The sequence below is a fragment of the Daphnia pulex genome, chromosome 4 (genome assembly GCF_021134715.1).
Source record: "Daphnia pulex isolate KAP4 chromosome 4, ASM2113471v1".
NCBI lineage: Eukaryota > Metazoa > Arthropoda > Branchiopoda > Diplostraca > Daphniidae > Daphnia > Daphnia pulex.
The window spans coordinates 3,872,680-3,885,821 of record NC_060020.1 but is presented as its reverse complement, the minus strand read 5'-3'; the positions used below and the strand labels follow the sequence as shown (position 1 = coordinate 3,885,821).

The following is a 13,142-nucleotide window of genomic DNA, read 5'->3' as shown; positions in this document are numbered from 1 at the left end:
CCCTGTACTGAACTGGAGAACCGTAGGTTGTGATGTAATATCCAGGGGTGCCTTGATGGTGTAGTAACTCGGAGCAGTGGAATACTTCGCAGCTTCGGTGCATTAGGTCGGAACTGCCTAAGTAGTGATATAATACTCAGGTGCCTTGGTATTGTAGTACTTGGGAGCATCGGTATGGTAGCTGAGGGCAGCGTGGGTTGCAGTGTAGTAAACTGGAACCTCAGTGTAGTATTTCGGATAGTACGAAGGAGCAGCCGCTATGTAGTAATTCGGGGCAGAGTAGTACTTGGGCGCTTCGGTGTAGCATTTGACCACTTTGGTGGCGTAATAAGCTGGGAACAGTGTAGTACTCCGGTGCCTCGGTGGTGTAGTACTCCGGTTGTTGCATACGTTTTTGTCGTGCAGTAAGACGGCGGCGTTGTGGTTCGGTATCCACCACCAAGAGACATCGGTACACTAGTGATTGACCCAACCACCAAGGATACAACAACCAACAGCAGCACGACACCTTACTAGACGGTAAAAAATTTGAACAATTTTGAAAATTTTCAATAATAACAGGCATATTAACAAACAGAAAAAAAAAATAGTGATACAAAACTCCATGTAAAAACACAATATTTATCAATTGGCTGTAATACTCGGTGACTTGGTGTATTAAACAGGAGCCTCAGTTTTGTAGTAGCTTGGAGCAGAGTAATACTTGTGTTCCTCAGTGTAGGAAACTGGGGCAAGGCACGTGGTGTGACCTCTTGGGTATAGTAGTTGGAGTCTTCGTAGTAGTAGCTAGGTGTAGCGTGAGTTTATGCTGTTGTAAACTGAAGCCTCGGTGAATTATTTCAGTTCAACGCAGTACGAAGGAGCAGCTGCTGTGATGTAAGTCTGGGCTACGTAGTACTTGGTCGTCTCAGTTGTGGTTGTGTACAGGGTAGAGTAGTACTTGACCGCTTTGGTATTGAAATAAGCTGGAGCCTTAGTGTAATATTTGGCCAACATTCGTAGTCGTGTAGTACTTGGGGACTTCGGTGTAGTAGGCTGGGACAGTATACTCAGTGGTGTAGTACTCAGGCGTTTTGGTGATGCAACTCCGGTCGCGTTTGTCGCGTAACTCTTGAGTCTTAGCGGTGTAGCACTTGGGGGGCCTCGGCGTAGTAAGTAGATGTTGCGAATGTTAACTTCGTTTTGTAGTAAGGCGGCGGCGTGGTTTATTATTCCTTGGCTGCTATTAGGAGACATCTGTACACCCGAGGTCGACCCAACCATTAACGATTCAACACCAAACAGCAACATGGCGCCATAGTTAACCTTAATATAAACGATTTGAACATTAATAATCGAATATAACAAGTCAAATCAACTGAAAACAAGAAAATTGATTCACACCTCGAATAAAAATGAATATTTACCCATGATTGCGAAATGGTAATGCGATGAAGAAGGTAGTTGGTGACACATATTGCGCTGCAGTTGTTACCGTGTCGGAGATGCTCACTCGACTGAGTTCCGTGGTTTTTTCTCTTGCCATTTATACAACTTTTTCTCACCCTGACCCCTCTCTTAAGGCCTGCGGCTATTATACTTGCTTGATAATAAAGCAAAGCAAACACTTCCCGTTCTCACCCAACCTCTACACCACCGCATTGACAGTTTTACGTAATGATCTCCGTGACCTTCGAAAGTGAAGGAAATGCAAACTGGCCTCTTCCTTCTGCAGGTTGACGTTGCCGTGGATGGGTCTAAAACAAACAATATCAAATTAATACTAAATGGTTATGGCTTAAAACGAATGGAATCACGATGCACTACTAAGAATCTTTGGTTAAGCAGCTCTGGGCAGCATAAGTTGCAGTGTAGTATTCTGAACCCTCGGTGGTGTAGTATTTCAGGACAACAATCAACAGCAGAACGACGCCACAGTTTACTAAACACTAAATAATGGAACATGAATATGCATTAATAACTGACATAAATTTAAAAAGATAGGAGAGTAGATACACAATTCATATTAGAAAACTGAAAATTTACCATTTCATACAATGAAGAATGCAGTTGGTGACAAATAGTGCACGGCAGCTGTCGTCAAGTCGGAGATAATCACTCGACTAATTATTTCGCATTTTATCTCCTTTTAAGCAACTAGACAATAAACAATTTGAACATTAATATTTAATAATTGGCACATTAAGAAATAAGAAGAACAATAGAAATTGATAAAAAACATAAGTAACAGATTATTTACTCGTGATTGCGGTTTAATGACAAATAGTGCACAGCAGTTGTTGCCGTGATGGAGACGCTCACTCGACTGATTTTTATCACCTTTTCCCTCCTTTTATACGACTTTTTCTCACCCTGACCCACCTCTTAAGGCCTTGCGGGTATGTAGTACTTGGCGGCTGTGGTGTTGTAGCTAGGTGAAGCGTAGGTCGTGGTGTAGTAGACTGGAGCATCAGTGTAGTATTTCTGTTCAACATAGTACGAAAGAGCAGCTTCTGGGTTGTAAGTCGGGACTGCGTAATAATTGGCTGCCTCAGTTCTGGTTGCGTAGCTCGGGGCAGAGAAGTACTTTGCCGCTTCGTTGTAGTATTCGACCGTTTTGGTGTAGTTATCAGCAGGAGCCTCGGTGTAGCTGCCGGGAACAGAAGTAGTTAGTGTCGGTGCAGTAAGTAGCCGAGAACTAAGTAATACTTGGGAGGCTCGGTGTAGTAGGATGGGGCAGCATGCCTTGTCATGTAGTACTCGGTCGCCTTGGTGGTGTAGTAACTCGGGGCAGAGTAATACTTCGGGGTGTCAGTGTAGTGGCTCGGGACAGCATAAGTTGTGGTATAAAACTCCGGTGCTTTAGTGGCGTAGTACTTGAAGACCTCGGTGCAGGAACTGATCGTTGCGTAAGTTGTGTAGGAAGGCGGCGGCGTTGCGGTTTGATATCCGCCATATCAAAAAGACATCACTACACCTGCGTTCGATCCAGCCATCAACGATACAACACCCAACAGGAGCACGACGACATAGTTAACTAACAGTAGATAATATTTAATATTAATGTATAAATTTAACAGGCATATTAACAAATAGAAAAAAAAATAGAATTGAAACAAAACTCAATGTAAACATAAGAATATTTACCCATAATTGCGAATCTGTTACACGATGAGGAACGCTGTTGGTGACAGATAGGGCACTGCAATTCGGGCACGACTTTTTTTTAGACGACTCCTTTTACGCACAGTAATACTTCAGGACGTAGGTGTAGTAGCTCGGGGCAGCGTAGGTTGTAGTGTAGTAATTGAGCGATTCATTATTGTAGTAATGCGGGGCCTCGGTGTAGTAGGCAGGGGCAGCATACATAGACGTGTAGAAATCCGGTGCCTTCGTGATGTAGTACTTGGGAGCCTCGGTGTAGTACTGCAGCATACGTTGTTGTGTAATAGACGGCTCCTTCGGTGCAGTACTTGGGGGCTGCTGTGTAGCGTAGGCCGTGGTGTAGCGAACTGGAGCATCAGTGTAGTATTTCTGTTCAACGTAGCACGAAAGATCAGCTTCTGTGTAGTACGTCGGAGCAGAGTAGTACTTTGCCGCTTCGATGGAGTAATCAGCGGGAGCCTCGGTGGAGTAATTAATCAGCGGGAGCCTCGGTGGAGTAATTAATCAGCGGGAGCCTCGGTGGAGTAATCAGCGGGAGCCTCGGTGGAGTAATCAGCGGGAGCCTCGGTGGAGTAATCAGCGGGAGCCTCGGTGGAGTAATCAGCGGGAGCCTCGGTGGAGTAATCAGCGGGAGCCTCGGTGGAGTAATCAGCGGGAGCCTCGGTGGAGTAATCAGCGGGAGCCTCGGTGGAGTAATCAGCGGGAGCCTCGGTGGAGTAATCAGCGGGAGCCTCGGTGGAGTAATCAGCGGGAGCCTCGGTGGAGTAATCAGCGGGAGCCTCGGTGGAGTAATCAGCGGGAGCCTCGGTGGAGTAATCAGCGGGAGCCTCGGTGGAGTAATCAGCGGGAGCCTCGGTGGAGTAATCAGCGGGAGCCTCGGTGGAGTAATCAGCGGGAGCCTCGGTGGAGTAATCAGCGGGAGCCTCGGTGGAGTAATCAGCGGGAGCCTCGGTGGAGTAATCAGCGGGAGCCTCGGTAGAGTAATCAGCGGGAGCCTCGGTAGAGTAATCAGCGGGAGCCTCGGTAGAGTAATCAGCGGGAGCCTCGGTAGAGTAATCAGCGGGAGCCTCGGTAGAGTAATCAGCGGGAGCCTCGGTGGAGTAATCAGCGGGAGCCTCGGTGGAGTAATCAGCGGGAGCCTCGGTGGAGTAATCAGCGGGAGCCTCGGTGGAGTAATCAGCGGGAGCCTCGGTGGAGTAATCAGCGGGAGCCTCGGTGGAGTAATCAGCGGGAGCCTCGGTGGAGTAATCAGCGGGAGCCTCGGTGTAGCAGCTGGGAACAGAGTAGTATTTAGGAAAATCGGCGCAATAAGTAGCTCAGAACACAGTAATACTTGGGAGCCTCGATGTAGTAGGATGGGGCAGCATGCATAGTCATACTCCGTCGCCTTGGTGGTGTAGTAACTCGGGGCAGAGTAATACTTCAGGACGTCAGTGTAGTGGCTCGGGGCAGCGGAAATTGTGGTATAAAACTCCGGTGCCTTAGTAGTGTAGTACTTGTAGACCTTGGTGCAATAACTGGTCTGCGGCTTGGTATCCGCCATACCAAGAAGACATCGGTACACCAGTGGTCGACCCACCAAACAACGATACAACACCCATTAACTAGACAGTAATACAAATTCAAACAATAATATTCAATAATAATTCGCATTTTAACAAACAGAAAATAACTGACATTAATAGAAAACGCCATGTAAAGACAGAATATTTACCCATGGATGCGAACTGGCAATACGGTGAAGAAGGCAGAAGGTGACAGATAGTGCGCAGCAGATGTTTCCGTGTCGGAGATCCTCACTCGACTGATGTCTCTGGCCTTTTCTCTCTCCTTTATATACGATTTTTTTATCACCCTCACCTCTTAAGCCTTGCGGATATTGTACCTGTTTGATAATGATGAAACACGTACCTTTCTCACCCAACCTCTCCGCCGTCGCATGATACGTATTACGTTATGATCTCCGTGACCTTCGAGCTATGAAAGAAATGAAAACTGGCCTTTCCTTCTTTAGGTTGGCGTTGCTGGGGATGGGTCTACAACAACAAATATCAAAATGAATACCAAATGGCTGAGCCTTGCGGCTACTATACCTGCTTAATAATGATGAAACACGTACCTTTCTCACCCAACCTCTACACCACCGCATTGACAGTTTTACACGTAATGTTCACCGTGACCTTCAAGCGTGAAGGACATGCAAACTGGCCGGCCCGTCTGCAGGTTTAACTCTACAATGGTAATTGAAAAATAATGAATAAACACTGCATCAGTTCAAACATGTTGAAAATATACCTAAATTCATCTTAAGACATTATAAAGTAACGTAAGAGTGCACATAGAGAACAAATAGTTGAATTGATATGAAACTCCATGTAAAAAAAAACGAAACATTCACTGATTAATGCGACTCGGAAGAATGCAGTTGATGGCTGGACTTTCGTCGTCAGTAACTTTCTGTTCTTTCACTAGGCCTACGAACCATGTGAACGGAGTAAAGTAGAATTAAGCAGTCACTTAAATTTGTCAAGATGTAAGAGATTTCACAGAGTCTAAGGGTAAACAATGAAAATTCAATCACATGAAACCACACCTTAAGATTTTACGTTAAATTACACCAAGATTAAACAAAGGAATTTACTCTCTGGTCTTCAATCGCTGACATTTACAGCTTGCTTTTAAGGAAATTAATAAAAACATTAAAATTTTAAGAAATACTTAAAACAAGCCTGACAACAATGACGAGTAGGACGATCACCTTCTAGTTCTAGCGTACATAGACGTACATAGAGTGACGACACATAATCTCAAAATTGTCAAACATAACGTACATCAAATTCTACCGAGTAAAACAGCCGGCACGTGGGAAATTTTATGACAAAAAATTCAATTGGTGAAAATTGGGGTTGAAATGGACTATTTCTAGCAAAAGTCTGGATTTGGTCAGGAACGTCCAGGAAAAATTTCGATTAAGGGTGATTTTGGCTTGGAATTATTTTCTATTGACATGCAAAACTGAATGGAAATTTAACGAAGATCTCAAAAATCAGGTTCGTCTTGATACAAGATAAATAGTTACCATGTTAGAGATCCATTTAGTAACCAGAAGTACAGAAAGAATGAATAAATTTGGGAAAGGATCGGATTTTTACAAATACGGAAAATGAGCAATGTTTTTAATTAATGAATTAATTTATGAGCAGTTGATGAGTGAATTATGTTACAATGACTTACTGTAAAACCTTGAGCTGAAGTTGTTTTCAGAAGGAACCCGTAATGAAGCTTGATACATACATACACTCTTAGTCTTGGAAAGCAGATGACATAATTTTGTAACACTTAGACAGCCTGCCGATTTGTAGATCACACATATTCCTTGGTTTGACTTCTCTGTTGCAACCGCGTGTAAAGTAATCATCGAACAACCACACTCTTAGAGCTTACGATTTACAAGATACAATAGTATTCTTTATTCTGATGTTTTGACCGTTTTGACATTTGCATTTGGCGAGCAGACGAACTTTCGTGGAAATTAAAGCGGCGTTGCCAATTTACGCAACTCAACCGCCTAATTGAAATTTCAAACTGATAAAGCACTCAGAAGTCATGGGTATGCCGCCATGTCACATGCCCATTAAGGCATTTGAAAAATTAGATCGAAGAGATCCGATAAAAAAATGTTGATAATAAATCTAATAGCCGATCGGGTTGTCTCCCGCCTCTATAACCCAAGGGCCCAAGGCAGGCCCAAGGTTATTCCGGAAGAATTCGATCACGATAAGAGTATAGTTCGAAAGAGTATTGTCACTTGGCGAGTTGGGTCCGCATACGGGAAATATGTGCTCAATGTAGCTAGCGATTGGAACAAATATTAACTAAAATATTTATAAACATAAACTTGACGACAATTTTTTGTTTAAGGCAGTACTATGCAAATAATAGGTATGTTTCATTGTTTATTTACATTTTCTCTTCTTTACAGAAAAGGAAGGACAGAATGTAGTTTGATGAAAAAAGGTAAGAGTGGCATAGCGTGATATCATTCAAACTCCTATAAATGATATATAATTTGACAGTTCCACTGTGATAAGCAGCAGTTTTTGCTCCTGTTATATTATGCAAGACAAAGTGATAAAAACGTGAACAGAACTAACAAATATGGATAACATTCGTATGTTGAAAATAGTAAATAGTTACGCAGTGATTGACAGAGCTCGAGAGAACGATTCATTTTTCGTCAACGTTTCAACGAAGAATATTTACTTCTCGAATTTGACATGCGATTGAACAAATCAGACCGCCGAGTAATGATTTCTATATTTGTTTTGAAACACAAATGAAGATTCGCCGGGTAAATAAATTGCTGGGATTACTCTTAACAAATAACTTATCTCAAGTCTGTTGCTTGTTGCCCGTCTTCGAGGAGGGTGTCCATTCGAAAAACGTTTGGCGACTAGCATAAATCGAGTTACAAAACGAGTCAATAACGACACACAAAACCGCACGATTTACTCACGTGTGGCGTCAGGGAATCAAATTGATAATATCCAAATACAATACAAAACAATTAGGCTTATACATGACACAATCCAGTCCCTCTCCAAAATCACTTGGGGAGTTTCGAGCTCGTGATTTCCCCGAAAGGATCTTGACGGTTTTCGTTATTAAACAATTTCATCACAAACGAACCATTTCCTATTTACTTTACACACAAGCAACACTCCAGCAAATGACTGCCGATCCGAGTGACATAGTTCACCGGGTAAGCCCGTGACACTCATAATAGGATGGTGCATTGACAGGCGTGAGAGACAGTTACGTGATTGTTACCTTTACGCATTCTTTAAGCGGCGCAAATTCAAAAGGCCATGACGACGTTCACGGTCGCAAGGATCGCATCAGTATGGTGAGAACGCCGGCCAAGGCGGTAGCCTTGCCCATCAGACGGCCCATGCTCGGATCGCTGACTCCCTGTCCGGACGCTTCCGCCGCCGCCTTGAGCGTGTGCAGGAAGGCTCGGGCCACGTCGCGGACTTTCGGAGGCAAATCGCGGTTCTGCTCCCGCTGAGACACGTCCTCGACGGCCACGCCCATGCGCTCAATGAGCACGACGCATTGCGAGAGACAGACGGCCATCGTCTGCGGTGAATCAGTGACGCTCTTCACAAACATTTTCGAGGCCGTGACAAATTGCCGCGACTCGTTAATCAATCTCTCCCGGGCCGCTTCGATTTGACCCAAATCTTCGTCGCCCTGCGGATGCGGTTGCTCGGCTTTAGCTGCCAGCGGAACGGCCAGTCGCGAAATGACTCGTGTGACCGCCTGCTCCGACTGACAGATGAGAGTCGAAAGATCGAAATCCGTGCTGCCGTCCAACGAATCTTGTTCGAAGCTGCCCGAATCCAGCGAGCCGTTGTCTCTCTCCGGCACGGCGACACCACTTCCGGGCTTGCGGTGGTTGGGACTGTTGTTGGTCCACGGTTGCAAGTCCTGACCAGGTGCACCTTTCCCCTCCACTCGTATGTTTAAACTAATGACGTTGTTGCCAATGCTGGCGTTGTTCCGGCCTCCGAGCTTGGGGCTGCTAGTGCTAAGCGGGGCTCCCGGCTGCCCGATTCGGCTGCTGCTACTAGATGGCGGGGGAGGTGCAACTGCGGACCGTGGGGCACGGGCTACGACGGGGGTCTGATATTCCGACCGTTTGGATGGGCTTTCGTTGGCCGTTTTCATGACGCTGGGCACTGCGTAGTGATTGGGACTCGACGGAGGTGTTGACTTGATCGGCGGTGGAGGAGGAGCTGCCGCTTTGTTCACCGGACTGCGGACATTGATCGGGCCGTTGCTATTCGACGCCATCGACGGCGGCGATGGTTTCTGCGGGCTGGTCACCGGGACAGGCTTGCGAAGCCGGGACGGCAGCGCTGGAGGCCTTTGAGTGGGTGACGTATTAGTGACAGGTGGTGTAGGTCTTGAATCTACCACTGGACGCGCTACTCGATTAGCTACCGCACTTTTCATTGTCGATTCCTGAATTTCAATAAAGAAACAATGTTATTATTACCGAATTGGTGTATAAAAAAAAAGATGACAAGACTTACAGTCTGAGGTGTGACGGCGAGCTTTGGCATGATCACTCGTGTCGGGCTATTGCGTGGAGGTAATGGAGGCGTGTTGTCTGTTTCTTTTGCCGACACAATACTGGAAGTACCTGCAGCGATGCTGCCGGGAGAATTTTTGACCGTGGCCACACTGGCGTTGGATCCAATAGAGTCGCTGCTGGATGCCATGCTCAGCTTGGAAGGCGATGAGGAGCCACTTTGCCCATTCTTGTGAACTGTTGAGATGCTTTCCGTCGAGGCCGACATGCCCTTGACTCCGGTGACGTGGGTCCCCATTTCATCCATCCTTAAGCGATGAGGGTCGCTCATCCGGCCGGAAGAGAGCGTCGTCGACGAAACACGCCCCAAGAGATCACCCTGCAATTTCGGACAGTGTGTCATGTTATTCATTCAATAGATTTAAGGATCTTACATTCAAAATTAAATACCTGAGAGGAGGATTTGGTGAGGAGACCTGGAGGTGGTGCCACTGCAGTTTCCGCGATTTTCCCAGGTGCCGGAAGTCGAGCATTGGCGGCAGCAGCGGCGGCAATGATCATTCTCGGGATGGGATTCCTTGGCGGCGGTGGTGGTGGAGGAATATCCTCGTCTTCCTCGTCGTCATCATCGATAAAAGCTGATCTGAACGAGGGTCCATAACCGGGGGCTTTTAGAGCACCGTTCAATGGGTTAAGCGCGGGCATTTTGAAGTGAACGAATCCATTCTTGCGCGGACTAAACTGCCCAGCTGGCTGACGAGCGGGCAATTCCGGAGGTGGGTTATTCGAACAGTCGGCAATCGACTTGAGCGATCCATAGCCGGAAGAGTGGCTGGATGCCGGACTAAGGTCCGGCGTGGTACCTTTGGTGGAAACGACATTGGAACTGGATGTAGCAACGGTGACCGTCTCCGTGACGGACGTCGAGTTATTGGACGAAGTCAGCAAGCGCTGCATCTCACCAATTTTGGCCGACACCCCGTGGTTGGGCTCCCGCTGCTCGAAACGGACTTTCATTTCAACCATGACCCGATCCTTTTCGTCAAAGTGTTTGCCACCGTGTTGTTGTTGTGTTGGACCGCTGTTGACGACAGGCGGAGTTTCCTCCCTCATCACCTGGAAAATCCCTTCACGGGCGGCGTAGAGTTTCTGCAAGATGACCAGCCCGTTGTTGGACGTGTTGCTGGCATTGGCCGGCGGAGGTGGAATGATGTAAGCCGATAAATCTTCACTGCTGAAATCGCCCGATCCGGTCTGAGTTGACGACTTGTTGCCGCTGCTGGGCGGTAAAGGGACAGCTACGGTTGATAGAAACTTGTCCAGTTCTGGGTTGGCCGTCAGATGTTTGCGCTTCTCGTCGGCTATCCAGCGCCTCTTGCTCTCCGTCAAAGTTTGGACGGCTAAGCTGGACGTGGAGCCAGCACGGACTGAGCTGGCCAGTGAGCTGACGGAGCGGGTGCTGACCCCACTCAGGGAAAACGTGTCTTCCGAGTCATGAAAGTCCCTCTCCGTGCTGCTGTTTAGGCACGAAGAATCCGAGACTACATCGGACCACTGGGCCAAGTCCGTCAAGTCCTGCAATTCACCAAGATCAGATGGCGTTGGACGTCCACGGACGGCGCCGGACGGCGTCGATTTCATGGCGGCCAGCTCGTTCTCCAGGGAATCTCGATCAGCGAAAGGAGTCGGCGGTTCGTTGATGGTAGCCGGAAATTTCATTTTGAGTCCGTCCTCTTCGGGCGTGATGGGTGGTGGAATCATGGTCAAATCAATAATGTCCGGATCGAGGTAGATGAGCGATCCTTCGGCCAGCGGAAGATCATCCTGCAGGCGTCGAAGTAAACCCTCCAAATCTTTGTCTTCGTGGCCGGACACGCTAGGAATGACGTCCGGACTGTGGAGACCAAAGCTCGAGTCGCTGGGCTTCAGCATCGAAGGCGGCCTGGACGACGGGCCATGTTTCAGACCTTCAGCCGACTTGGGTCGCTGAGACGGACTGTGAGTGGGCGTCTGGTTGGGGGTCGTGCTGACTGAATCCGTGTCGCTGCTGGACGCGTGATCGGCAGCGTCCAGCAAAATGGTGGAATTGTCCGGCAGTGAAAGTTGTTTCTGTCCCTGCGTCAGAAGGAGAAGCGAGTCGCTGTGCCGGAGACGGCCGTACCCGGCACCGGCGCCGCTACCCGACTGGTCCGATTCGGTTTTAGACAATTGAGACATGTCCGACAAGAGGCTGGACGTCTCCACGTCCGAGACTCGACTGCTGCGATCGCCCGTCAGGTACTGCTCGGCGTCTTCCACCAGGCGTTTGAGTTCCGAGACGCGTTGGATGACTGCGTCGTTGCGGGCCTCCGAGCAGTCGGCCAACTGCTGGACCAGCATTTCAGTTTGCTGCTGCTGCGACTCCAGAATCTCCATCGACACAACGCTGGGCATGTCAAAGCCGAGCTTGTGACTGGGCACCGCCGTCTCCAGAGTGGAAACTCGACGGGCGGCTGGGATTTCCCTCGACGAAACCGAAGACAAGACGGGCAACCGGTTCTTGAATGTGGCCGTCGGTCCGGCCGCCGAAGACGACTCGACGTTGTTGTTGGGTAATGGCTTGTTCATGTTGCTGTCCACCTTGTTGCTGCCGTGCTGCGGACTCAGAGCTAGCGACACTCCGCGGAGATCACGCGGACTGTCGTAGGTCAAGGTGGGATCGAATGGATCGTCAAATTCCCTTTCACCGATCGCTCCCTCGTCAGGCTCGCCGTGCGATGGATAGCGGTTGCTGGGCAACTGTTAAACGGGAAAAAATAGAAAAAATAGAAAAACACATTGAGCATCGAAGCGCATCGGGTGGTCGAACCCAATCAAACGGAGCCGAAAATACCTGGAAACCTTGTGGCGGTGGGTGATAAGGCGGCGGAACGGAGAGATCAGCGTAGCGGACCAATTTCTCTTCCGGTTCGGAAGCGCCACAGGGAGGAGCGGTCGTGCGATCCACAAAGCTCCACGGAGAAGGGAGGACCGTGTGACGAGTGTGATACGGAGGAGCTGGGCGAGAAAACAAAAGACAATAAAGACCACACACATAAATCAAGCGAACATCATTGAATGAATCACTTCAGCAGCGGGGGAGTCATTAATAAACCTACCGGAATCCTGGGTCCAGCGACTCCTTTCTCGATGGACGGGCAAGACGCGATCAGTGGCTAGTTTGTGATAGCCCCGCAAAACTAGAATGATTTCTTCAGCGTCACGTTCCTCAAGGCTTAGCAACAATGTCTTTAAAAGTAAACCCAACAAACCAAAAAAAAAAAAAGAAAAAATAAATTGAGGTTAGGTTCGTTTTGATTGATTTAGACGCGTATAATTTCGTACCTCCTTATCGGGATCTTTCAGGCGAATTTCAACGTACTGCGTCAGTTCATCCTCTCGTCGGACGTTCAATGAAGTGATGTCTTCAACGTTGCACAGCGTCAAAGGCTACAGACAAAAGAACACCAAAACAAGAAATGGGGCGTCATCTTTCAGCGTTCCAAACCGTTTTAAGCTAAGAGAGTGGGACAGGGTAAATGAAACAGAAATTCCTGACATGCATCACCCTAATCGTTTTAAGGGGTGGGGGGAGCAGGAAAAAAACAACCGGAACACACGGCCGCCATAGTTTCTAAACATTTAGACGGGCGAAAAGAAAACCGGGAATACTTCTCATATATTTCTATGCATCCTTCTCCGTGAGATATCCTATCACTTTGCCAGCAAAACGCCCTCAAGACTTGTATATACCGGCTAAAATCTTCTCGAGATAATTCAGAAATGTTGATGGTTAAAGGGCATCATTCAATTCGATTATCCTTGTATTCGACTTCCGCCTCGGAAATCAATCAAAACAGACCGAGTCGAACGATGGCAGGGA

The 13,142-nt window shown here is 47.7% G+C and overlaps 1 protein-coding gene and 2 long non-coding RNA genes across 10 annotated transcripts in view; all 3 read right to left on the bottom strand.

Moving 5' to 3' along the window:
• Nucleotides 1-1,408: 1,408 nt before the first annotated feature.
• Nucleotides 1,409-2,734, bottom strand: LOC124192289. Of its 2 annotated transcripts, none has more exons than XR_006873670.1 (4): nt 2,689-2,734; nt 2,240-2,629; nt 2,026-2,136; nt 1,409-1,928 (listed from the first exon to the last, which is right to left on the bottom strand). It is a non-coding gene; the product is annotated as an uncharacterized LOC124192289 (long non-coding RNA). The 2 variants fall into 2 exon arrangements; XR_006873671.1 differs by having other exon boundaries at nt 2,362-2,629.
• A 1,617-nt stretch (nt 2,735-4,351) lies between these two features.
• On the bottom strand, nt 4,352-5,092 carry LOC124192226. Its single transcript, XR_006873620.1, has 3 exons — nt 5,056-5,092; nt 4,859-4,974; nt 4,352-4,748 (listed from the first exon to the last, which is right to left on the bottom strand). It is a non-coding gene; the product is annotated as an uncharacterized LOC124192226 (long non-coding RNA).
• Nucleotides 5,093-7,087: 1,995 nt separating this feature from the next.
• The window catches only part of LOC124193180, a 79,506-nt gene continuing 73,451 nt past the window's right edge, over nt 7,088-13,142 (bottom strand). For all 7 annotated transcript variants that reach the window (XM_046586872.1, XM_046586874.1, XM_046586873.1 and 4 more), the window contains 6 exons: nt 12,605-12,709; nt 12,379-12,508; nt 12,114-12,277; nt 9,692-12,019; nt 9,243-9,620; nt 7,088-9,171 (listed from right to left, as the gene is read on the bottom strand). In XM_046586872.1, coding sequence (XP_046442828.1) covers nt 8,023-9,171; nt 9,243-9,620; nt 9,692-12,019; nt 12,114-12,277; nt 12,379-12,508; nt 12,605-12,709 — 4,254 coding nt within the window. In that variant the 3' untranslated portion in view covers nt 7,088-8,022. The remainder of the gene's footprint in view (nt 9,172-9,242; nt 9,621-9,691; nt 12,020-12,113; nt 12,278-12,378; nt 12,509-12,604; nt 12,710-13,142) is intronic.